This window comes from Fundulus heteroclitus, chromosome 11 (genome assembly GCF_011125445.2).
Source record: "Fundulus heteroclitus isolate FHET01 chromosome 11, MU-UCD_Fhet_4.1, whole genome shotgun sequence".
Lineage (NCBI taxonomy): Eukaryota > Metazoa > Chordata > Actinopteri > Cyprinodontiformes > Fundulidae > Fundulus > Fundulus heteroclitus.
The window spans coordinates 24,091,127-24,117,921 of record NC_046371.1 but is presented as its reverse complement, the minus strand read 5'-3'; the positions used below and the strand labels follow the sequence as shown (position 1 = coordinate 24,117,921).

The following is a 26,795-nucleotide window of genomic DNA, read 5'->3' as shown; positions in this document are numbered from 1 at the left end:
GTAATTATCACATAATATTATCACCAATTGTGGTCAAAGCGTTGGGAGAAATATGAGAAATAATTGGGATTACAAGACTGATTCCTGCCTGCCGAAGTGGATACTTTCCCAAAACCAGGTGGCAAAAAGGGGGTTAAAGCCTAAAATGGCTCCCATACCCTCCTCCTCCGCCTCCTTCTCCTCATCCTCCTCATCATCATCACCACCACCACCAGCAGCAGCAGCATCGCCTCCCAAGCCCATCCCCTAGCGTCGGTCCGGGGATCGCACCCTGCATGCGCATGGGCGGAAAAACTGCCGCTGTGCGCTCTTGTTATTCTACGGGTAATTTCTCCTTTTTTTTTTTTTTTAAACGAAAATGGCGTCTAGTCAGGGAAGTGTAGGAGCTGTCACAGCTCCACAAAGCCATGACTACCCGAGCGGACCCCAGTGGAGCCCGGGTATCAGCCAGTACCAGCAGCAGCAGCAGCAGCAGCAGCACCACACTGCCCGCAGCATGGAGCGGGCTCTGGAGGATGCCGTGAGCTCAGGGATCCTGAACCTCAGCGGCAGGAAGCTGAGGGAGTACCCGGGGATCAACTACGATCTGACCGATACGACACAAGCAGGTGAGTCGCCGTTCCTGTTTTTTCGGGTGGGTGGTGGGAGAAACAAGAGAGATGAAAGTGGCAGCGGTGGGAGGTTCGTGAACGCAGCATGCTCGCATTGTGCGCGGATTTCTGCTCTTTTTTTTTTTTTTATTCTTGGATAGGGGCGCAGCCTGTAGAAAGGGACGAGCCTGGAACCATAATATCCTGGGTGTATTCATCCTCCAGTGGGTCATAAATCACACCTCTGCTCCTCTGCTGTGTGTCGGGGTGTTTTTTTTTTCTTTTCCGAGGCCAGCAGCTTTCATTATATCTCCCCCGGAGACACATGAATAAAACGGCAGACGCACCCAACAAGCCGGCGCTGTGCTGTGCAGCGGCTTGGTTCCAGTTTCATTTTTTTTTTTTTTTTTTTTTTTTGCACCAGGAAGCAAATTATGAATGAACCAAGTAGTACATATTCCTTGCACGCTCCGCATCCTTTGTGGCGAGCATGAGGCGCATGGAGTGTGTTTTTTTTTCTTTTTTTTTTGGGCAGACAAAAGATGAAGGGTACTCGGAGCCTCACCCCCTGCATGCCTGTGCTGATGTATGCCCATATATTTTAGAATCTGTCAAACAGAAAGAAGGGAGGCCGGTTTCTCTTCAGCTTCTCTGTGTATTTTTGATGGGTTCTGTCCAAAAGGTGACCTTTAGCTGCAATCGGGTCAGTCAGTAGGTCAGTCACGTTCTCTCTCCTGAGCCCTGCCGTACATACTAAGTTTCGCTTGGCATCCTGGGTTTTACTCCGGGCTTGTACAGGTTGACACATTAAGGCCTGGCTGATTCTCGAGGGGCGATAACCTTGAGTGAAAACGCACTGATTTCACGGTAAAGATTAGAAACAATTTGGATGACACGATTGGATCGCCTCGGTTTGCAGACAAAGAGGCAGAACTTACAGCAGATGGAGCGATCTATTGGCTGGAAGTTGGAATTGGCCGCTTTTCTCCTGATGCACTTGATTGATTGATTGATTTTTGTTGTCGGTAATAACATTTGCAAACGGAAGTAAGGTTTAAAAGTATTGACATAAATTGGAACTGAAAAGTGCAGGAAGAAGGGTTAGGTTATTACGCTTTACAATGCCTTAACATAACTTTTATCGGCAATATATACTGAAGCAATACCCCAAATTTAAAAAAGAGTCTCTTTGTTAAATAAATGAAGACAAATAATACCTTTCTCCTTTATTGTCCACCAACATATTCACCAGAAGAATCTACTTTGACACACTTTATTTTGAGTTAGATAAAAATAAGATAAAGACCAGGGACTGGCTTTGGGCCATATCTACTCCGATAACAGAATTTCCATCCACATCTCACACGCTGCTGCTTTAAATCAACATTATCCTAATAATCATGGCGCGCAGGAAATATTTCCAAACACTTGAACTTTCTTTCTTGCCAGCAAGGGGGAAGCACAGACGCCTTCTTTGATCCAACCAGCAGATCAAAGCAGTGCTCAGCAACATGTAGGGGAGGGGCGTCACCGCATTACTTCTTGCTTCCTTCTGTCGGAGAAAAGTTAGCTCACTCTGGCAATTACTGTGAGCTCATTAAAATACTTTCCTTTTTTTGATATGTTTAAAACAACCATCTTTTTAAAACCGTTTTTTTTTTTTTTTAAATGAATGGGTATGGAACTGTCTGCTACAAACCACAGCCAGTCTTTACCGTCGTTATCTAGAAGATGCTGAATCTCACAAAGTCTCGTCCTCTGATGGTGTCCACCTGCCATATGGCGCCACTTTATCATCAAGCTCCCTGGCCTGCGTCAGACCCCTCAGCCCTAGGGAGTTCATGGAGGCAGAGTGTAAATGAAAGCAACACATTTTAGTCAGTTACATAAAAAAAAAAAAATACTGAGCATCTGATGAAAATATATTAGCTTAAAGACTTAGTTATATGGTCCTTTAAACTGTTAAGCCTTTCATTTTCTGCTCTGATTGACACTTTAATGACCAAAGACACTTTTAAAAAGGTTGCACAGCTAGAAGCATTTTACCTGACAGGCTGGATGTTTTGTTTTATCGGGAATCATGCCGTGCTAACGATCAGCCCATCTCTATGCAAACTGAGACGTGAGATTGTCATCTGCTATCCCCAGGGCACGGTATATCCCATGTGCGAAAGGCAGCGACATAAACAGACGTCGCTTTCACCATAGAGGCTAATCCAGTGACAGAGAGAGAGAGAACTGCTGTGTTTTCACTTTCCTTTCATGTCTGCATGCCAGTACTCTGGATGAAGGGAAGTCACACTTTCAGCTGTACGCAGAGACATCGACGGCCACAAAAGAGGCGTTTACATGCCCGCTTTTCAGGCTGATGGAAGAAGCTCATTCGGATTTGTTCGGAGAACGCGGTGCTTTTATTTCCGCCGGGTCCCCTCGCAGTGAACGAGCCACGTGTCTGCTGAACGCGCCCTATCATGAGGTGTTATTTGTACTTTAAATCGTGGCTCCTTTAGCGTCTAACAAGTGACCTCCAGGTGACAGCGCGTCAGCTGGAGCAGAGAGGCTCCCTCACACAAAGGTGTCTGTTGGCAGCGAGCTACTGGCAGTTTGTCTCCACTCAGGTTTGTTTTCCCGTGAGAAAAAAGGCCACAGCTCTCTGCGACGCTGGCCTCACCCTGTGCATTGGTGCAGGACGGCAACTCACCCCACCTGGTCAAACATTTGGGCTAACAGAGAACGCACACGCTGCCTTGATGAATTACAGTTAAGAAGGATGCATGCCAGACAGTATATTTGGTTGGCCGATAGCCACACTTGGTACATATTTAGGTGGCCTAGATGCTAAAGGTCAGAAACAATGAGCTTATAACAACAAAAACTCACCAAAACAAGGATTGTTGGGGACACGTGAAGAAGGAAAATTAATCGGAATAGATATATTTGTCACAATATTCAGCCACAGTATTGTATTTATATGGATTCCTAATTTTGTGCTGCCATGGTTTTTATTCAGCCCCTACGAGTCGATAGTGAGATTACAGCAACAACTCTTTTGGGGCTGCGTCTCTTATCAGCCGTTTAAAGACAAGAAATTGTGCCTGTTTGTCTTTGCGAAACAACCCTAGCCTAGTCAGTTTGGATGCGGAGCATCTATTAACATCGGTTTTCAGGTCTTTCCCACAGATTCTGAATTTGATTTAGTTCTGAACTTTGACTAGACCGTTCCAGCACATGAATATGCTTTAATCTAAACCATTGCATTGCAGCTCTGGTTGTAAGTCTAGGATTGTTGTCCTGCTGGAAGGTTGAGCCTGTAGCCAACTCTCAAATCTTTTGCAGCATCTAACAGGTTGCCATTAACGCCAACCAGATTTGTGTAGTGCACAGTTTAGGACTAATTTGTGGAGCAGTATCGGAGCAAAAAGGCGCTGAATCCAAATGCACATTTGTAATATGTTAGCAAGAACCCCAATAAAACCTTGAGGTTTGTGATTGTGACATAAGAACATGGTGAAACGAATGGCACAGGATTGGAAAAACCTAAAAGGACTATGAATATCTATCACCAAAGGGGGGAGCTTGCTCTAGAGGTTTCACATGTACGTAGCTTGTATACTTTTAATTGTGGTGTGAGGGAACGAAGTAAACCCCACACTGTGTCGTCATCACATTCTTTAAGGACGGTCTCCGCACAAGGTCAAGAACCGGGCTGGGATTCCTTGATTTAATAATCAACCCGTGCAAACACTGCGAGGGCCACTGATGTGTAAAAAAAAACAAAAAAAAAAAGCATTCCACAGGGCTCCAGGAGGCCTGGCTTCTAAAAGCACAACAGGATACAGCCCGTGGTTTGTTTTGCCTTCTTAGAGTTATCATTTCCACTGCCCTATTTCGCCAGTCGCTGTTTCAAGAGCTTAACTTATCTTTTGGTAGATAAGTAATTATTTTCTGAAGGTGTGCAACAGTCTGTCAAGAGAGTGAATTGGTAAATCGTTCAGTGTAGTTGTTCATCCTAAATTGTAAAGTTGCATTTTGCACACAGCAGCAGAAGTATGCTTTCATAATTACTGTAATACTTCAATCGCCTAATTGTCTCTTGCATGCTCCCAGCTGACGGCTGTAGAACAGCTGGCTCCTATTGAGGGGTATAAAGAGCTCTCAAATCAGTTATTTGCTTATAAGAAACCAAATAAAAATGAAACCTGTAAAGAAATAAACGTGAGCTGAAGGAATGTACTTTTACCTTGATAAGGCGTTAATGTTTTCTTCAGGGGTTGAAGAACTAAACATATTCTGATGTGACATAAAGTAAAGCAAAAAATCTAAATGTTGCTGAGTGTGCTCCGTCAGCCAGCAGCGGTTCTATATTTGTTTTTTGTTTTTTACAACTCTTTTGGAAAAAAAAAAAAAAGCTTCCAGATGAGGCAGAATAATCACGTTTGAAGAGGTTGCTGAAGGAGAAAACATGTCTTGGTTATAGGCCTTTGTTTAACATTGCTGGAACAGCCCCTCAGGTTACAGCGGTCCCCATTGATCCTGTTGTCCCGACAACAGTCAAAGGAGCGGCGTGATGAGGTCATGGCGATTAACAGCAAAGCTAAGCTGGTGTACAAACCAGTATTTGTTTTTAAAATGACCCGACACCGATGAGTGATAACCATCGCTGAAAAACACGTGAGAGTAAAAGAATAAGTCTCTTTACCTAACATGTTTTTGGGGTGTGTGCCATGTTTTTCAGCTTTTTAATCTGTGATTTTTATGATAAATGGCCAGTCGACGTTTTGCCCCCAAATAAAGGGACATGCTTAGAAACACCAGCAATGTAATACATTTATTATTCTAAAACAAAAATGAAGAAAATAACCAATCCATAGATATATAGGAAGATATTAGCATTTATTTCCTTTAAAACATAAATGTTAAGAACATTTATGCAATTTTTCTTTTTCTGTGTATATAAAAATGAAGTGACCAGAATCCACACAGATCCTTATAAGGTGCGGTTTGTTTTGTCTGTGGTAGGGGCTGCAGGATGTGAACAAAGATCCAACTATTTTATTAGTGATTAATATTGCATTGGCAGAATCAGTTCCCCCTATAATCTGTCTAATGTGTGCTTTCAATATTCTGACCTTTAGCATCTAGAAAACTGAGATCTGTGTTGTGTTTGAACACTGTAGTGAGACTCCATCCAAAAGGCTGAATACCTTGTCGGCCGACTAAAATGTGCACCATGTCCTTCACAATAAACCAGTCGACAGTCAGTGCCTCGCAAGCTGTTCTTTCCAGCGTGTCCAGGGTGTTCTCTGCGCTCGCACAGTGTCAGCTCAACAGAGGCACCAGCATAAGAATAAGTAGGTGCAGGTAATAAATGAATGAATATTTATAATGTTAACACTAACAGTGCAAAGACAATATATATTTGCAATATTTTGTCCAGCTCTTGTGCTTAAAAGCTGTAACTCTGCCGATCCACAAGTAACTGGATCTGTTCTTTTGAAGTTTTGGTTAAGTTGGGATTTTAGTGAAGCATTTTGATTGAGGAATAGTAAAAATCTGACAAATGTTCCTTCTGAATGGGGTTTGATTCGGAAACGTGTGAAGTCGGTGCTCCTAGTCTGCACAATTTCATGTTTTTTTGCTCTCAAGCTGTTTGAACGCTTGCGCACTGGTCCGGATTGGAGAAAAGATAAGATTGCCGAAATGGGGTGAAAAGGTTACTAAATTTGACTTGAATCTAGACGTGAACAAAGTTAATGTCTAACTGAGATAACAAACACTCAACAGACAAAACGGCTATAAAAAAGGGAAGCAAAGATACGTAGCTGGTCCCTGAGGCCACTCATCACACAGAACAGTACGAGTAGATCATGGTATGGTATTCAGGGTATGGCTGGTTTTGCATGAATGCTGCCCCTCTATGCTGGAGAAAAAGGAAAGAGAAATAAACTTTTATCTTGAGAAAACTACATAGTAGAGCCCTAGATTTGCTTTAAACAACCCGGAATCAGTGTAGTGTAAGCAGTCCAGTTTTAACTAATCTACTGTATAGTTTATGGTTTTCTTCTCTTAATCTGGGGTTCTTTTGATACCAAAAAACAATGAATAAAGTCTATTTTGTTATAGATGTTGAGGATAGAATAATGGTCAGATGCAGTAGCTCCAAGCTTTTGCTCTGAGTACCGATTCAGCATCTCCAACCAGTCTCATTAGCCAGCTGAGATGGGCAGGTTTATTTTATTTCAGTGCTAACCATGCTTAGAGTGTGCACAATACATGGGAACCCCTCTTCTACATTATGCAGATAATGCGTAACTTGCTCAGAGTTCAACCGTTTTCTGTGCACTCGTGCCGCCCCCCGACACAGTGACACCCAGGACAAAGAGCCGTTTCAGCATAAAGAAAAACAGCTCCTGCTCGTCAGAGAGGCGGAGTGGTCACCTCTGCAGCAGGGCGCTGACAAATAACCCCGGGTTACTGTGTTTGCATTGTGCGTCTTCTCCGATTTTAATTAAATCAAACCCATTAGATCCACTCTGAACATCCACTCTGTGCCTTCAGTGCTCAAAGTCTCTGGTACTGTATGCCAGGTGTTTCTTTTTAGATTTAATTGCTACCTTGTCTCAGCATTTTTTTTTTAGCTGCGTAAAAAAACAAACAAAAAAAAAACTCGTAAGGCTTGTGGTCTTTTAGTTTGCTTTGAACCTTGGTAAGGATATCTGTTAGTGGAGGTTCTGCTGTGTCACAGGACGAAAGGGGCGTCATCTGCGCTTCCGACTCAAATTAATAGATTGCCGACGCAGCGTAAAAAGGCGCGGCGGAGTGGATCCGTTGATGGAGTGCTCCTCTGCCTTGCAGGCCTCGTCCTGGGGGAGCTCAGAGCTAACCAGCAGGTGGATTAAAGACCCGCCGTGGCCTGCAGATGGTGCACGGTCTGGAAAAGTGGGGGGGAGACAAAAAAAGGCAGCGAGAGAGAGACGGGCGTGAAGACCCCCTGAACCCCTCCCTCCCGTATCCCACGATCATCAACCCTCATGATTCCAGTGCTAAGCAGGAATCCCCAGTTGTGAGGCGGGAGCGGGGGGCGGGGGGCGGTGTGGGAATTGTCTCTGTACAGCTGGGTCACACCATCAGAATCAAAGCCGCAGGGAGAGGCTGCAGTCACTCCTAACGGAGAGCGAGCGTACCCCATGACCTCACATTTGGTGCCCCCCCCCCCCCTGTGGTGATTTCGGTCTCCCTTTACCTCTTGACTTAGATCTGTTTTTATTATCTATTTTATTTTGGCCGTTTATCATTCTCGTAACATCAGGCGGAAATGGTGAGGGATTCTATATTTGTCAACTCGTGTTAAGAACAAAATGAATCCCGAGCGTTCATCCTAATCACTCAGCACGGCAGCAGGTCAGTGAGTGGTTGCTTTCTCGGCCGATGCAGCCTGCTTGTTTAATAAAGAGTGGTTGCTACTTGTAATTGCCTCTTAAGACGACGTCTTTGCTCTTCCGGTAAAAAAAAAAGACGCAGAGCGCTTCCTGCTCGGATCCGCTCTACTCAGCCGGTTGAGTGAGCAGCTGCACCTTTTATTATCCCTACTCACCTGCACTAATTCCCCCTGCATCTTTGCCCATATATACCTAGCCTCCCACAGCCAGTTTCCGCCAGATAGTGTCAATCCACCAGCATTCATCCTCATCTGGCCAGTGTTGCCTGTATGCTCCTATAGCACTGTCAGCATTTTGTCAGCACCAGGGCTTTTTCATTTTTATAAATAAACCTTTTAAACGCAAACACCACGGGTGGCTGTGATATCGGGTTCTTTGCATATCACCCCATCACAATGCTATGCTTTAAATTTTTTGTTTTTAATTACAGTTGCAAAATTGCTAATATTTCTTTTCACGTCATTCCCATGGTTCAGATTCCTTTAGAAATAAGGCCAAAGGTTTGGAGTAACCATACTGGTTCCCCTCTACAACCTGTTTCTGCACAGAGCTGGTCAGCTGGCTGAGTGAAGGTTGATGCGCTTTTCTCTCTCTAAAGATAAGGAGAAATTTGGTTGTTCTGAAAGAACCCAAACACACCGTGGGCCCCATGTCTGTTCGGCAGCAGACTGCAGGCTGGTTATTCTTGCAGATAGCTAACCTGCCTGAGCAACTGATTGAAATCACATTGAAAGAAGTCAATTGGGCTGGTGTGGACTCAGGATGCACCCCGTCCCTCCACCGTCTCATTCAGCAGTCTCTCCGATTTGTCTACCTGTGATAAAACATTTGAAATACTTTCTTTGACTGATGAACGCCACTAAAATGTTTACAAGAGATGAGACCCAAATGTGTGATATAGTACAATTTCCTTTATTTAAAATAGAAAAGCAACAGGTTCTTGGATCCAGGTATTTACAGATTCACTTCTATACAGAAAACCCCTATTATTATCTTCAGCTGCCACATTATACATTCCGTATTAAATAATACTGTATATTCTTCAGTGATGCTATCGAGGCGTTGCTTGTTTGTACCTGTAATTCTTTATCGGCTGGTTTTGCTGCTCTTTTTGCATCTCTCTTTGCAGGTGAAGAAGCAGACTGAAGATCTTGTATCATTCTCTCCCTTTTCTCTCCTCTTTTTCTCTCACCTTTTCTCATTTTTTCCCCCCCTCTTCTACCTTCTTGTTTCAGTGTCCGTTTAACATGAAATATTCCCTGCCTAAATTATAATGAAGCTTCTTGCATGTATAAATCAAGCGGAGCACTATGGCGAAAGCGGTAAGGCTCTGCTTGTGAATCTGTTGGGATCTTTTTGGCATTAGGACAACAGTTCTTATTGCCAAAGACACAAAAAAAATTAATAAAAATCAAATAGAAAAAGCAACAATTATTGCATCTGTTGCCAAAATAATTTAACACATTAATTATTACGGTGCTTAGTTAGTTTCATCTTTGTTTAAATCACTGGTTCACCTTAAAATAATTGCTATCATGGCTAGTCCTTTTAAAATATTACGATAAGTCATTGTTTCAAAATCCTTTGTTTTTGAACTCGTTCTGATAAACCACCTTGGTTATTTTAAAGATTGGGGCAAAAAAGTTTAGAAAAGGAATTGCTCAACACAACTGTCCAAGTAATATCTGAGGTGCCAAAGACATGGATGGCAGAGTCTGGTGTGGGTGAACTTGACTGGCCTGCACAGTTGACAGAACACCTTTGGGATGAATATTATAAGTTGGATGAGCCATGCCTTCTCGTCCAACATCAGTGTACGACCTCGCAAATGCACTTCTGGCAGAATGGTCAAAAATACCCATGAACACACTCCTAAACCTTGTGGGCAGCCTTCCCAGAAGAGTTGAAGCTGTTCTAGCTGCAAAGGGTGGGCTGACGTCATGTTGAACCCCTATGGATTAGGAATGGGATGTCACTTAGGCTCATATGTGAGTCAAGGCAGATGAGCGAATATCTTTGGCAATATAGTGTAGTTGCAGCACCTGGACAGACTACATTCAAGTTTTCCTGCACTCCTAGAAACTCGGACAGAACAAAATGTATTTAAAGGCTAACAAAGTGGATTTTGCATGATATGTACCCTTTAAAGGCAGCATATTCTTCACTCTGCCCTGTCAGATCTGACCAGGGCGTTTGACACGATCCTTTGTGGTCTGTAAGTCTTATAGACCAACTACCTCAATTTGCAGCATCATAGGTAACAGCAGCGACTCAACCTCAGTCCACAAATGCAATGCGGATGTGCAACAGCGGCCCATTAGGCCATTCTTTAAAGTGTTGCAAAGGTGGTTCAATTATATAATGTAGACCTTTCAGCTCAGCACTGCTTTGCTTTGCAGCCATTAGTATTATGCTGTGGATCAGAGCTTTGCATATGCTCTGCACTGGTACCAATGCATTATTTTGGACCATGCTTTTTTTTCAGAGCAGAATGGTTATAAAACAGACAACTCTGTGGCTATTGAGGCTCAAAACTGCAGCTTCTACTCCAGGCTCTATACTGGAGTAATTGTTCTTGTACAGCACTTTAAATGTCTTGTTACTGAAAAGTGCTTTATAAATAAACCTACCTTACTTTACCAGACAAACCACCGTTAATTGGACTTCAATCACTAGAGCATAACTAAAACCACTCAAAACACACATAATAGTAATCAGTGCTTAGATCCATGAATGCAGCCATGATGGAATTCAACATTTTGGGTACATATGTATGCACCAGTTCGTTTTTAAAAAAATGGTTTGGCACACGCCAACATCCCGAGGCAGTGCATCACAAATGGAACAGCCTAAATCTGGTTATCTGTATAAAGCTTCGAAGGCCTCCTGCTCTGGTTTGACATTCTGCCCTGGAAAAACACCTGAAGGGAAGACGAAACATAGTACCTGGCAATGCTTCATAATAACAGTTCTGTAAGCCAGCCAGATGTAATTCACCCCCCCCTAAAAAAAACAAAACAAAAAAAAAACAATTTACTGTACTCATTGCTTGTCTATACTGTGTTCAGGATACCTATCTGAAGGCATTGGTTCCCCCGTGACAAGCTTGTTTGACTTTTTTTGTTTTCTGGTTTTTAAATACAGTGTATACGTTTTCAAAAGCTGCACGTTGGGCTATCCCAGAAGATTAATGTTGGCCCACTTCATCCATTGTTGAATCTGTTTGGATAAGTGTTCCTGTGTCCAGATTTCAACCATTTGACACAAACTGTGGGGTCTGACCACCAAGGCTCAGCTCTCCATGAAATAAAAATTGGTGTAAACCCATTGATGCTCACCACAGCAGAGAGAATTTCACATTTCCATGGACATCACGGCTACTAACCTAGAAAGAACCTCCTACTTCAATATAGACACCTTCAAACTGAAAACCTGACCTTTTTCACACTGGGATGAGCAGCTGCCTACACGGGCAAGCCAAATCCCTTCTGGAAAAATAGTTTTTTGGTTGAAACAACACAATGATTAATCCTTTTTTTTGTGTTGACACGATGACTAGTTGAATATCTCTGAAGGAGTCAAGGTGAGATTTTCAGTTTTAAGAAAACTGTCAAGCACGTTGTCGGTAGGATCATGGGAGAACTGTTTTACTGTCTTTGGTTCAGGCTCTTTAAACAAAGGGAACAGAATAATAAGTAAGGAAAACTACAATCAAATTATTCAACTTTACTTCAAATCAATAGCTTAATGGTTGATACTTGGTTACAACTGGATGCTGTTGTATCATAATTTTTATCCTGATAAAAATATGGTTTAAATGTATAATTACAGCCTGAAAAGTAAAATAACACTCTTAACCAATAAGTATGTAAATTCCTTTTAATGGGCATTCATATAAATACCTAATTATATATACAACCCCCTTCACAGTACAAGCTACCTCCTGTGTTAGTCTGTGAAACGAGCTTCCTTTGTGTTTACGTTGTTGTCACGGTCTGGACTCAGTTAAAAGCAGATGAAGACATTCTCGTTAAAACAAGCCTTTCCTTCACATCCTTTAAAATATGACCCTATTGTTTATTATCTGCATAATTGTATTGTTGTTTTTACATTTCAATCAAAGTTTAGTTTAATCGTGGTCTAATTTTTATGCTGTCGTTGTAAAAGGTGCTATAAATTACGAAATCTATGCTACTTATCATTTTTATTTGAAGTATTTTGAGCTTTGATTTCTAAAGCGTATTTGTACACATGTTTTTTGTTATATTTATTATAAACCCCTTTACTACCTGTGGTAGAGAATGTGTCTCTTTTACTTAGACTATTGGCAGGTGGAAATGTAAAAAGTACAGTGACTTCTCTTATTTAGCATGACAGTGAGGGAAGACAAAACACTAAAACTTTAAACCAGAACCGTGTAAAATGCTCATATTACTTTACCGTCTTTGCATTGTGTTACATATTAGCATACGTTACAACAAAATCTGTTTTTAGCACCTCTGTAGTTTTACGATAACTTAGTTCATCGAAACAAGTAGAGCAACATGGAGCAGGGACAGCAGCGTTAAAAGAGTTTCGCAGCGAAATAACCTTTTCGTGTAACAGCTGAGACAGTTGAATTAAAATAGTAAAAAAAAGGGGGATGGGAAATGAATCATTTAAAAATGAACACGTGGCAATCTATAATGCAACAGGATAAACCCTGTATTGATCTCACTATGGGATAATAAAACTAAAAATGTTTTTTTAAAGGCCCTTTAGGCCTGCTGCATTTCTGCAACGAAAAAGACACAGGTTCAGTTTTTCGTCCCCTAGCCTCCTTGCAGATCCAGGGCTATTACTGTGCCTCTCCCTGGTCAACGATGGATCCACTGACAGCAGCAGCAGCAGCAGCACTCAGACAGTCAGAGCTTCAGACTCCCGTGTAATTTCAGACCGTGGTTCGATGAAGGAGACATGTTAGCCGCTGCTCTGTCGCTGGCACGCATTGATCCGTCTTTCCAGCTTGCAGCCTCTCGGGTTTACATCAAACACCGGGGCTGATGTCTGGACAGTAGAATGGGCTTTTACTGGTATGCTACCACCGTACGTTTGTGAAGTAAACATTTGTACTGTTTGCCGTCTGCAGACCTATCCAAGAACCATCTCGCAGAGATCCCGGCGGAGGTGTGTCTGTTCGCCCCGCTCGAGTCGCTCAGCCTCTACCACAACTGCATCAAATCCATCCCCGAAGCCATTATCAACCTGCAGATGCTGACGTATCTCGACATCAGGTGAGCGACCGCTGAGAACACCCCCCCGTTGGCTTCTATTGATGCATTCAGTCAAAGCGAAAGTTAATGTTTTTTTGCTTCTTCATGTCTCTGTGGAGCTGCTTGTTCTGCTTTCTGTGCACACGGACGGGACGCGTTTCCTCTTTCTTTGCTGAAACTCGATTCCCGGTACCTCTGTGCGCAGTTTTGATAATGTAGGTCAACGTTTCATCTCCCCCCCTCCTCCACAGCCGAAATCTCCTGTCGGTGCTGCCAAAATACCTGTTTAATCTCCCCCTCAAAGTCCTGCTGGTGAGCAACAACAAACTGGTATCCATCCCCGAGGAGATCGGCAAGGCCAAAGAGTTGATGGAACTGGTGAGCTGGGGCCGGGGCACGTGACCTTACGTGACCTTACGTGACCTTTACGTGATGCAGTAACCCTGTGCTTTCCCACACTTTTTCCTCCGCTTTGCAGGACGTGAGCTGCAATGAGATCCAGATCCTGCCGGCTCAGGTGGGGAGGCTCCTGGCCTTACGGGAACTCAACGTCAGGAAGAACTGTCTCCACATGCTGCCTGAGGGTCAGTTAGGGATCGGCCCCCTCGCTCTGCGCCTTTAACAGCCTCAGGTTGTGGGTTTTGGCAAAGGTGGCACAGCCATAGAAAACTTGGCCCGGGACGATTGCTTTTGTGTTTTTTTTTTACGCACGTTATCCGTCGTTCGCTAAAAGCCGGTGGTTTCTTGATGTGCAACGAATAGTGTTTGCGATCAGTCAACGTTTGATTTGTGTGACATTGATTCACGCATCTTCCAGAGTGAAACCCGTTAAAATAGTTTTGCATTACAGCTCAGTGAGGATGTGATCGATTGGACAATAAATCAAATGGCTGACAGTCACGGATTTCGTTGGAAGAAAATTACGAGGTGGTTGATGTGTTTATAGACAAGTTCAGTTATGAGGAGCTGTCAGAAAGAAAGACGTCAAAATTAGCAGGACACGGGAACTGGTTGTCACAATGGCATCAAACCGCGTTTATAGCTGTTACTGTTCTTACAGCTGTTCTTACAGCTTCTGCACTCCAGACCCTAACGCCTCTTTAAGAAATCCTCTTGATCTAACTTGTTTTTATAGTGCTAAAGTGGTGGCACTATAGAATATTCCTGCTGAACAGCAGAAAACAGCAGCTGAGCTTCCTTCCCTGATAAGCAGTACCTTTAGCAAGATTTCTGGCAGGTCTTTAAAAAGTCTTCCATTTATTATTCTTGGTTTTAAGATTTTTAGCATTTTAAATATGATCACATTTACTATACCAGGAGTCCAGTCTTAAATGTCATTAGTTCATTGCTTTTTCTATAGCTTCTGGCTGAGGATTTAAGTGTAACAGAAATCTACAAGGACTAAGATGTTGGCGACCGCCGCTAGAAATGGTTTCTTTAGGGGGTAAAACATAAATATTCTTAGAAAGATGTGTATTTAAGCAGGTTTGGCCCCTATCATTAGCTGGATGTCGGATGCTCAGTGATTAAATTACAATCCAAAGAGTTGAGGGATTGATTTCACCTTCCTGCAACATATCGATTTCCCTAGGGCTGGGTTTGATATAGCTTCAAAATAAAATCTTTTTATTATACCAAATCCGATTAATTGGTATTTCCCACCCCCTTGCTTTTCGTTTCACAAAAATAAATGAAGGAAATCATTTTACAAACTTGCTTTTATGTCAAGAATTTCATCTGGGAGTTGACCAGAATTCAAAGTGCTACTAAATACAAGCTGTGAAACATGACATAAAGATCGGATGCAACCAAAGCATTTAATGCTCTTTAAGACCTGCAGTAATGGTTTTGTCTTGTTTACTTTGCGTGACGCGACCTAATAAGATATCAGCATTATAATATTGTACCTTCATTTGGTGAGATGTAAATATTTTTGAGAACAAAACTTTTTACAACCTAAGCAATGTTGTTTGTAAAGTAAGCATTAATTACATGTAACCCACTGATATTAGATATAGAACTGTGTTTTAAAAGTAGTAATCTTTAAACTCCCCCAACCTGATGTTTAGGACAGATTAACGATCCCTGTGAACATTACATCCCTGCTAGTCCGGCTAATAAACATCAAACCAAACATGGAAAGTAAGGATTCATATACTTTTGTCACCCACATTCCTGTGGTATTGGTCTTTTTTCTTTTCAAAAGAAACAAGCAATTCTGTTGTTTTTATTTGATATCACCTCAACTTTTCCATGTATCCTTGGAAATACCCCCAATGTATTTTGTATACAATTACAGTGATGAGGTTTCAACCACATCTATACATTCTGCTGTTTCATTTGATGTGGACCTCAGCACGACACCGTGTACATTCACCCCAACATTCCTTTTTTTTTTTTTTTTTTTTAGAGCTGGCAGATCTGCCTCTCATCCGACTCGACTTCTCCTGCAATAAGATCACAGAGATTCCTCCAGCTTTCAGGAAACTCAGGCAACTGGAGTACATCATCCTGGACAACAATCCTATGCAGTCTCCTCCCGCGCAGGTGTGTGCATTCACCTCAAGGCCGTGTTTGTGCCGCTGCATGAAGGAAGACGTGCTTTAAGAACTCATTTAGTGGATTTCTTTGCACGGTTTAGGCCTGATGTGTGAATGTGAGAAAAACGAGAACGTAACAAAGCTGATACGAGTGCACCATCTAGTGGATGAAGCCTGTCATTCTCTCTGCAGCGGCGGCTCAGCAGCTTGACGTTGAATCGAGTCTCTATGCATTTCAGATTTGCTTGAAAGGCAAGGTGCACATCTTCAAGTACTTGAACATCCAGGCTTGCAGAACGGACAAGAAACCAGACACCCTGGACCTCCCGACTCTCAGCAAACGCTGTCTCCCGCAGCCCCTCACTGATAGGTTTGTCACATGCTTTACGAATCCAAAGCTAATTGCTCGTTTGTTCATTTTAACATCCACGACTTGTTTTGCATATTCCACAGCATGGAAGATTTCTATCCCACTAAGAATCATGGGCCTGACTCTGGAATTGGTAGTGACAATGGCGACAAGAGGCTGTCTACAACAGAGGTCAGATTTCAGACACATCGCTGGCTAATGAACATTACAGTTATAAGATGAAAACAGGTGTACTGTAGCGTGTAGCAGTTTCAAACATCCCTTAATGTCTTTATACTTTGGTTGTAAGGGGCCCAACTATTGCGTTATAGAGGCCTTGATTTTTTTCAGGCTTTTTTTCAAGGTCTTTCAGAAATTTTCTTTGGTCTTCAGCTGCTTTAGCACTCGTTTTCTGACCACTCTCTGTACCTGACCACGTGTGTACTGTGGAGAGGATTGGAATAAAGGCTAGACGTTAAAAGTAGTTAAGTGGCTCCTCTACAACCTCTAAGGGTGACTGTGCAAAGAAGGATTCTTCATAAAATAAGGACGTTACGGATAACCCTGAGCATCCTCGTTATCACATTGTCATACGACAACAGAGTGTCTTCAGTCAGAGGCTTCTCAAGAACTTGTTGAAGAAACCTGCATGTCATGAGTCACGGCATTTATTTTCCTTTTGGGATTAATAAAATATTTTTTTAAATTAAGTAGAATTAGCAAAAATGAAAATAAAAAATGGCTAAGTTCTATCACTGGTTGATTGATTGGTAAAAAACGAATGAAATAGCTGCTTAATTCCAACCAAATTCCTTGATGGACCCTCAGAAAACCATGATTGTAAGGGATGGCTTCTTATTATTAACAAAAAAATACGAAAGCTTACAGATACCATGTCAAAGTATTCACTCCCTCTTAGAGGTTTTTATATTTTCTCATTTTATAACCACATCTAATTTTTTTTTTTAGCATTTTCTGTGCTAGAGCAACACAAAAGTAGACCATAACTGTAAACTGGAAGAAAAATTATACATGCTTTTCAACATTCGTTAGTAAATAACATGTGAAAATTGCAGCAAGCATTTATATTCACCCCCGATGAGTTAGTGCTTTATAAAATAATTTTTTCTTGGTAGATAAAATATGTTTTAAGGCATGTCACAACCAGCTTTGCATATTTAGGAGCTAAACGTTTTAAATAACCTGGGCCCAGGTTTTGCCAGTTGTGCTTACCCTACTGTATTCAGCTCCATCCGTCTTCCCATCAACTCTGACCAGCTTCCCTGTCTGTACTAAGGAACGGCATCTCAACAGCAGAATCCTGCTGGATGGTACGTTTAGGGTATGTCAGTTTTCTGCGGTCCATCTCTTAAGCTCTGAGCAGAGCACCTCCATCCACATGTGTGCTGTGCCCCCCTAAATGGCTTGGGGCAAACTGCAAACAGGGCTTGCAGTTTGCAAATACAAATGAATACATCTCATTTTGCAGATTTTTATTTGTGAAAATTTTGAAAAATATATCTTCATTTCCTTCCACTTGATAATTATGCACTATTTTGGTATTTCACATGAAAATCCCAATAAAACAAAAGGTAAAAAAGGGGGTTGGTAAATTTATACGTGATCATAAAAAAATAACTTGCAGGCAATGACTCATCATCAGTCAGAGTTGAAGAGAAAAAGAAAACTTAGACGTCGTTAAGCCGTCGATCTGGCTCAGAGCCTGCAAAGATAAAACCAGCAGGCGCAGTAAAAGTTCAAGATGGGAGGCTGTCGTTAAAAGAGACGCCACAGGTTAAAAATGAAAGAACGGGGGACTCATTTACATCAATCACGCAATATTTATCTGACTGCAACGGTGCGTGGAGCAAAGGCAGCGCAGGCGGTGGGACGAGAATATCTGCTGAGCTACTATACTCCACACGCCAGCCATCAGTCAGAGCTGACGGCAGCGCATACCTACACTGCAAAAACAGAACTAAAATAGGTTAAAATCTACTTGAAATTAGTGTATTTGACCTTTATTTGAGCAGGTAAATAAGATAATCTGCCAATGGAATAAGATTTTTGCACTTAAAATAGGAAGAACTCATCTCCATCATCTTATTTCAAGTGCATTATATGTAATTACCTTATTTTAGGGGTAAAATTACTATTTCCATTGGCAGATAATGCTATTTAAATTCACCTGCTGTCAACGTCTATGCTTCTGTCTCCGAGCCAAGAAACATGAAACGTGCCGTTACTCACACAGAGGCAGGTTAACACGAATGTCTTAAAGTGATTTAACTACCATTTGAATGTTTTCCCACAGGAACACAAGGAAGTCTTGGGAGTTTGTGCTACACGATATTTTTGTTTGTATCGCTTCCGCCTTAATGCATGTTCTGGTGTCGTTTATGTCTGGTCAGACTGGATTGCTCTACGGGTTTGAGTCTAGGTGGTTCTGGAGACCACCTAGAAGCAATTAGTCAGATTGAGAACGCTGGCAGATCTTTATGAGTCTATGCTAACACTTCAGGTTCTGATGCTGCCCAAAAACAAAAGAAAAAAAAGAAGTAGTTTCTAATCAGATTGTCTCTAATTGCAGCCGTCAGACGACGACACCGTCAGCCTCCACTCACAGGTCTCAGAGACAGCCCGCGCGGACGCCCTGTCCCTACTCTCCAAATTGGACTCCTGCAAAGGTCACCCAAAATAAGTATCGCACATTCCCTTTCAAAGCAATAACAGAGACACATGGGGTTGTAGAATGAAGTGCCTGAAATGTGACAAGTTGTGTGACGAACGCGGATGCTTCCTCCTTCTATCAGATCAGGATCTGTATGACTTTATAGAGCCCAACCCCGAAGAGGATCCTGCTCTGTCAGAGACTGACGGGCAGCAAAGCAGCCATGTGTCTTGTATAAAGGTACCTCTTATGTTTCTGTCTGTCGCTTTCTGTGAGATTTGAAAGGAAATGTGTGAGGTAGGGGGGCGAAACGGGGGAAAGAACCCTTTTAGTGTTCTGCTGATCAACATCCAGTGTTGCTTTGGCTTTGTTTCAGGAACTGGAGAAAGTGCTAAACATGTCCCAACAATGTAAAGATAAAGACAGCTGGAAAGAGGAGTCTGGGTGAGTGTGAACTTCCGTGTAAGCAGATGAACGAACGCCCCGTGTCACTTCACTTTACCTGTCTTAGTTGTCACAGCACCTATAAGCTGACATGCGGCACTTTTGCGTTAAGTCTGACACGTAGGGCTCTGTGGAAACAAGAGATGCAATGATACATCAGTGAGTCACTGTCTGGGGATGCAGAGTTTACAGGATGGCACAACATCTGTTCTTTGTTATCTTGAATTACTCTGCTGGGCGAAAATATTCAAATCCCATGACCATTCTTTTTTCGTAACGTTACAACCCCAAGCTTCCCTGTATTTTCGTTTGGGATTCTGTCGAACAGACCAACACAGTAACGCACAACTGTGATGGGAACGAAAAGCAATACATCGTTTAAGGAAGATTTTTCACGAGAACAAAAGCGCGGCCTTGCGTTTTGATGCATACTCTCGTTTGCAAAAACAGCTCAAGCTCAAGTCAGCTTTGAGGTTGAGCATCTGTGTGTCATGAGTTGTTCGGTGGTTGTTTGTGGACCAAAATGCAGACGAGAGCGTGGGGGTCACACGATGAAGTCCCAGGTGATTTATTAAGTAAATAAAGTAACAAAACTTACAAAGGCAGACGAAAACAGGAATCGGGAACACGACAGGGAAACTGACCAGAACAGAGGGCGGCATCACGGAGGACCCGACAATGAACGGACTGGCTAAATGGATAGAGGAGACAGGTGAAGCAATCAGCACAGGAGAAAGGTGTGATGTTTATTAAACTGAGGGAGAGAGAGAGAAAGAGAGAGAGAGAGAGAGAGAGCAAGGATCTGACAGCGACAGGAGGAGAGCTGGACCTAATGATACAAAGCCATGGTGAATGGACAGACCAAGACCAAATAAAGTCACTTTAACAGAAATGAAGGCTTAGGCAGAGAAGTAAGGATCCAATGGGAACAAGAGAAACTAGAACAGAGCAATTAATGACAGGCAGGAAGTGAAAAATACTAAAAGGTGAAAAGCAGAAACAGAACAAAACTCATTAAAGACCTGTGGACATCTATTTTAAGGTCTTGCTGTAGATGCTCAGTTGGATTTAGGTCCGGTCATTCTACCACGCGCTTATGCTTTGATCTAAATCAAATCGTTGTAACAGCGGATGCCTGCACAGGGTCACACTGCAAAAACGAACTAAAAGTAAGTAAAATTTTCTTAAAATAAGTGTATCTGTCCTTGATCTGAGCAGATAAATAAGATGATCTGCCAATAGAATAAGATTTTTGCACTTAAAATAGAAACAAGTAATCTCCGTCATCTTATTCCAAGTGAAGATTATCTAATTATCTTATTTTAGGGGTCAGAAAACCTAATTCCACTGGCAGATAATCTTATTTACCTGCTCAAATGAAGGACAAATACCCTCATTTCAAGAAAATGTTACTTACTTTTTGTTCTCTTTTTGCAGTGCACTCTACGGCACAAAAGTCAAACGTCGGCCCCGGTCTTACAGTTGTTGCAACGTTTAAGAGGTTTTCTTCCAGGATTGCTCTGTGTTTAGTTCCCGCTCTGACCAGCTTCCCCGCTGAGGAAAAGCACGATGATGCTGCTGCTGCAGTGTTGTTGTGGAGGATGTGTTCAGGGTGGCTGTTACAAAACGTGTAAAAAAAAAAAAGTTCAGTGTTATTGAAGCACTGCGACTCGTAATGCTATTCCAACAAGCCTAGTGCGTACAGATGCTGTGCAGCTGGTGTTTTGACATGCCGTAAACACTCGGTTCTTTCCGACTCATCCCCGACGAAAGTTGTTTGTAAAATCCTGTTTCTGCAAAAAAAAGCTCCATCAAAGCCTTCGCGCGTGAAAACAAAACGAGCCCCGTCCGATAGCGGAAATGTCTCCCCGTTGTAGAAATAAGCAACCGGCCGCGGAGAAATCATTAATCCCAACCTGACGAGGGGGAAATGGTCGTTCAGGAAGGAATGAACATCAGTTTCCCCCGTCCTTTCAACACAATGTCCAGATGTCAACACCTCTTAAAGTAAGAAGGATCGGGGTGTACGAGATGCCGGTGAACGGAACGTGTCCAACTCCAGACTTACTTGCTTGTTTTGACACTGTACGCTTGAGGCCCATCTAAACAATGCATGGCTAAATGCTTACCGAACCAAAGCTGGAAGTGGTCCAGTAAAACATCAGAGCAGGGTCCTTTTCTCCCCCCTGTAGCGGGCCATTGCTTGTATTTATCCATTTTCTGAGCCCGCTTATTTCCACAGGGATGCTGGTGCCTGTCTGCAGCGCTGATTAGATGAAAGGGCGGGGGCACGCCTGCATAGACTGCAGGTCTATCACAGGGCAACACATAAACACGCAATATGCAGGAGCACATTCACCTCTGAGGGCCATTTAGAGCGTTCAGTTGAGAGAGTACCCAGAGAGAACCCATGCATGCACCGGGAGAACATGCACACGTTGGCCCAAGGCAACCGCGCTAAAAACCGCCTCACTGTTTGAATGGAAATATGAACGAACACGTTAGAAAGAAATTGGTGACACACAAACTTCTGCGATATATGACAAAGTTCCGTTTACACAAATCTGCTTAGGAGAATCCCCAAAAGACACTTTTTATCACGCGAACAGTGTCACCGTGATGTTCGATGTGTCGGTGCGTATGTAGCTCCGGTAATGCTGACAGATTTCAGGGCCTAAATCGCTCCCATTCCAGATGTTGAATCATTCTGGGAAGGCCTTCAGAATTTAAAGTATCAACCACTTTCCGCACGTTACAACGAGATGACCCCCCCCTTCTAAGTGTGCGCTCAACCAGGCACCCTGCAGCATGAACCCATTACATTTGGCAGATGATACGTCAAAACGATGTGGACTGTTGAGGAGCCAAACATTTTTTCATTTTATAGAAATCAGCTTGTTTCCAAAACCACAGCAGATGCTCTCCTCTGTGTCTGCACGCCTAGAAGATGGGTTTGTGTACAATAGCCTTTAAAGAGGTGTAAATGAACATTTTTTTTTTCTATGGCAGCTGCTTGATTTCACACTGCAAAATTACGAAAAAAGCCAACCTTAAAAGCACACGGGGGGGGGGGGGGGGGGGGGGGGGGGTAGTACTCCTGTTAGGCAACACTTGTTTTTACAAAATCCCTGAAGCCAGGATTGTTGGCAAGCTTGATGTCAACACTTTGTACAACGTCCTTCAGCTAGACAGCACTCCTATAACATTTTCCAAGGTTGGACTGTACAGATATACGGTTCCTCCATCAACACCATCCCTCTATGCACAATCTCGCTAGAAAGGACTTTGAATTGTCCTGTTGCTGAAATGTGATACACAGATAAACTTGTCTTGGCTAGATCGACCAGAGTTCTGGGTCCTCCCTTACGCACTCCCACTGGTTTCCCACAGGATTTATGTCTTGGGGAGTGAGACGGCCATAGAAGAAGGTCGATCATTTCTGTGATGATTTGAAAATTTGGTTAGTTATTCGGTAGAAAGACCCACCGAAGGCCCTCAGAAAGTCCCTCAGAAACTGGCGCATAGCATGGCTTGTCCACCACTGTGGACATGAGTTGCTTTGGCTTATTTCGATCCTGTCTTACAAGTGGAAATGCCCTCGCAAGGGGTTGTCCCAGCAAAGCTTAATCTTCAACTAATCTGACCAAAGCACAGTTAAAGTCAAAGTACAGTTCAGCCAACTCTACATGTTCAGATTTGTCAGGGTTGGACAGAAAGGGATTTTTTTTTTTCTGGCAGCAAGCCCATAAGTCGTCAGGTAGAGAAAGTGGTTTCACATTATCGTGATAGGACGAAGAAGGCCTTCCCAGAATGAGAAGTCGGTTCAATGGGAGTTTTTTTTTTGGCTCTGATGTCTCTCAGTATTATTGGACCTGAAACAGAGTTGAAACCTGATATGTATACAGACTCTTTAAGTATTTATCTTCCAGTCTGTCTGTTAAATCAGACTAAACATTTCCTGTTCTTACTAGAAGCAAAATTGTTTCGGAAAAGAGACCGTTTTTTTTAACCAGTTCCTTCAAATTCAGAACACATATTTAGACAAATGAGATTAGTTTATCAGTGTATAGCTACTAAAGCGTACACGATTCATTGGTAGCGTCAGTATATATTAAAGTCTCAATACGTCTAATTTAATTTAATTAAATTGTTTTTTTTATCAGTCTCAAATCTATCAAAAGTCCAGGGGACCTAAATTGTACTCCTCAAGAATGGAGTGAGAGACAAATATTGTGCAAATATGTTTAGTTGCAGAATGATAGCTAACACTAAATGTGAATTGAATGACTGTATTGGTCACAAAAATACTCAATACTTAAACAATTATTAACCACACCAGTACAATTGTTAGATAATGAACAAGCAAGGATACAAACATGAAATCTACCGAGCCTTAGACAGACGTTATTGTCATCAAGCCGCACATTCACAGTGTACATTTGAGCTACATGTTGTTGCAAGGCTCCACATATAAAAACAGAGGACAAAAAAATGACATTTTATAAATATAAGTTGGGAAATAAATTGGGACGGTCTGACTGAGCAGGATTTTAATCTGTACTGGATTCAGTCTGAAACGTTGTTGAGTAATACTGAGTTGCCAAAAAGCGCAGTTTTGACATAATATAGTAAAAATGTTTAACATGGTGCAGAGCTGTGCTCACTGTATGAGAAAACTACAGAATCCCTTATTATCTCCAGTAGGTTTTTGTATAAAACCAAATAAGTTCAAAGCCAAGCCAGGGTGGAGTGAGTATGCAGAAGAGCTTCATGCCGAGGCCAGAAGGGCTTTTAAACTCTGGGCTGAAGCAGGCAAACCTAAACACAGCCCCGTATTTGACTATAAGAAACGAGCAAATGCTAATTTTATAAATATGCTCTACCATTGATTAAGAGCAATGGAAATAATTTGAAATCTGAGTCACGTGCAAGGAAATTACAACAGAATGGTCCTACTGAATTTTGTAAAGACAGAAAAAAAGTGAACACTGTAAAAACATCTTTGCCAACTAATATTGATTGTGCAAACGGACCAGATGAAATTACTCGGGCGTGGCAGAAACATTATTGTGAACTGTTTAGTTGTGCTAAAAGCAATTCATTTGTGATGGACAACATAGATAAACATGAAGATGTGACGGTTTCGACACAAGAAGTCAGTGATATTGTCATGGATCTGAATAATAATAATAATAATAATAATAATAATAATAAGGCATGTGGTGCGGATATCTGCTGAGCACTTAATATTTGCAAGCAGAAAACCTTCTCCTTTGTTGAGAGATGGTCTGCTGAGCCAGTTTTGCCTTATGGTTTGTTTAGGCCCTGTCTAGTGTGTTTGAGCCTCTGGTTGCAACGTTTACATGCTGATAAAAATGTGGGAGAACTGTCTTCATGTTGGCCTGATTAAAGTCCCTCTGTAATGAAAGCACCCTCACTGATGGAGTGGTAGAGCTCACTCAGCGCTTCTCTGGTGTTAGCACTGGGGGAATGTAAACAGCGGTGATGATGGTGGTGGAAAATTCCCTGGGCAGATGAGGAAAATTAAACTCACAATCTACACAAATCGTTTTTGATTATTATTATTATTTTTTTTTTTAATATCTGACTTTCACCGTCCAACACGTTCTGAGAGGGGCTTCAAGGTTTGTCTCTCCAGGGAGGTACTGGCGGTTTTCTTTTCCTGGCATGGGTGTTGATGGTCTAGCAGTTTTAATGCAGGTCTAGCCTTTTAATGAACCCAATTTTTTGGACGCAATCCAAAAAAAAGTATTCACAAACACACGTAGACTGGAGATGACCTCCTCAGCAATTCCTTAAAGGTAAAGTGCCGGAGCCTTTCTCTCCAGCACCCCGGAGTAAGCTTTCCAAGGGAGGCTGAGATGAATGAACCCTCGCTAACTGGAGCAAACTCTCTGGTCCCTTTTCTCAAAAAAATGGTACCACATTACCCATGTTCGGTAAGAGCCTTCATAAACAGTAAATTCCACATTGGAAGCTCTTAACCTTTTGCTCCTGAAAGAACGGAGTACTAGCACACAGCTTACCTCCACATAAATGTAAAAAAAATAAAATAAAATACAAATATATATATATATATATATATATATATATATATATATATATATATATATATATATAATGATCTAGTTAAATTATCTTTGAAGCAGCACAATCTGGATTTTTTAAATATTTTTGCCTAACTTCTGTGGCAACAGGACTGTGGTAATGAGATTAAACAGAGACACAGTGCAGTTGTAGGTAGTCGTGATTTGTTTTTCAAAAGTTTAAATTCTCATTCTATATCATGATGTTTCTAAGCCCTTTAGCAATCTGAAATATATGAGCAATGATCCTCTAGTTCACAAGGTGGGTGGTGACCACCCCGGCGAGGTCAGTTAATCAGAAAAAAATAAGTGCCTATTCATTTGATGGATTGAAATATAGACTGCGTGCTGATGGATATCAATGGCTGGCAGTTTAATTGCGTTGTGGGTTTGGCGCCCTTTATGTAAACACAGGCACATCTGTTGTTGAGATTAACCTATAGAGTGCATAGCTAGACGGTCATGTGGATTTCTGTCTTATGATACATGTCACTGAGTATATACATATAATATAGGCTCAGTGCTAGAGTAGTTTGTTTCATTCGGGCCCATATCATGTGTGACATAAAATGTTTGTGATAAATTAAGACTTAAATGTACACTTGATCCTCATCTTCTTACAGTTCTGATAAGGACCAGCTTGCTGAGGAAGAGGATGATGAACTGAAAGAAGTGCTGGATCTGAGGAAGATTGCCGTGCAGCTTCTGCAGCAGGAACAGCAGAACAGGTCGGTGCGGCTCACATCTCACATGGCCGGGCACCGCAGCGACGTACATAGCTGATAAGCCTTGCATGGAAACTTCTTAAACCTATATGTTCTATTGCCTTCCTTGCTCTCTGCCCTACTTCATGTTGCCAGCCTATGCTTTCTGGATGAGGTCAGAGTAATAGCCTTTTAACATATTGGCATGTCACAACCACACTTTTTATTAGGATTTTATGTAATAAAGCCATAAAGTAGTAGTGTATAATTGTGGAGTTGAAGGAAAATTATACATGGTTAATAACGTTTTCTGCAAAAACAAAATGTGAAACTTGTTGTCTGTTATTGGTTTCCAGCCTCCTTTACTGTGATACCTCTAAATGAAATGAAGTGTAACCAATTTCCTTCAGAAGTCAAAAGGCCAATGGTACCTCTGGAGGAGCTGTAGACCTCCCCAGCTCAGCTGGTAGAATCAGTTAAAGGCATACTATGCAACATTTTTCAGTTAATTAATGTGTTCCATACCGTTTTGGATGATTAAATGAGTCATTTCAGGTCGAACAAAGGTTTTCTCGGCCGCCCTGGTGGTCTGTGGGGGAAATATCGTACTTGCAATTGCAAGAGCCCTCGGCCCGCACCCAGAGGTGTCAAGTAACGAAGTACAAATACTTCGTTACTGTACTTAAGTACACTTTTTAG

The 26,795-nt window shown here is 42.1% G+C and overlaps 1 protein-coding gene and 1 long non-coding RNA gene across 2 annotated transcripts in view; one reads left to right on the top strand and one right to left on the bottom strand.

Moving 5' to 3' along the window:
• The first annotated feature begins 248 nt into the window (after positions 1–248).
• Positions 249–26,795, top strand: part of lrch2 (leucine-rich repeats and calponin homology (CH) domain containing 2) — a 54,802-nt gene continuing 28,255 nt past the window's right edge. Inside the window, exons 1-11 of the mRNA XM_021312103.2 lie at positions 249–608; positions 13,158–13,302; positions 13,533–13,659; positions 13,760–13,865; positions 15,692–15,828; positions 16,061–16,191; positions 16,275–16,362; positions 18,761–18,857; positions 18,984–19,081; positions 19,218–19,285; positions 26,016–26,120. Coding sequence (XP_021167778.2) covers positions 359–608; positions 13,158–13,302; positions 13,533–13,659; positions 13,760–13,865; positions 15,692–15,828; positions 16,061–16,191; positions 16,275–16,362; positions 18,761–18,857; positions 18,984–19,081; positions 19,218–19,285; positions 26,016–26,120 — 1,352 coding nt within the window. The 5' untranslated portion in view covers positions 249–358. The remainder of the gene's footprint in view (positions 609–13,157; positions 13,303–13,532; positions 13,660–13,759; positions 13,866–15,691; positions 15,829–16,060; positions 16,192–16,274; positions 16,363–18,760; positions 18,858–18,983; positions 19,082–19,217; positions 19,286–26,015; positions 26,121–26,795) is intronic.
• LOC118564563 lies at positions 1,845–2,781 on the bottom strand. Its single transcript, XR_004931932.1, has 3 exons — positions 2,637–2,781; positions 2,306–2,420; positions 1,845–2,142 (listed from the first exon to the last, which is right to left on the bottom strand). It is a non-coding gene; the product is annotated as an uncharacterized LOC118564563 (long non-coding RNA).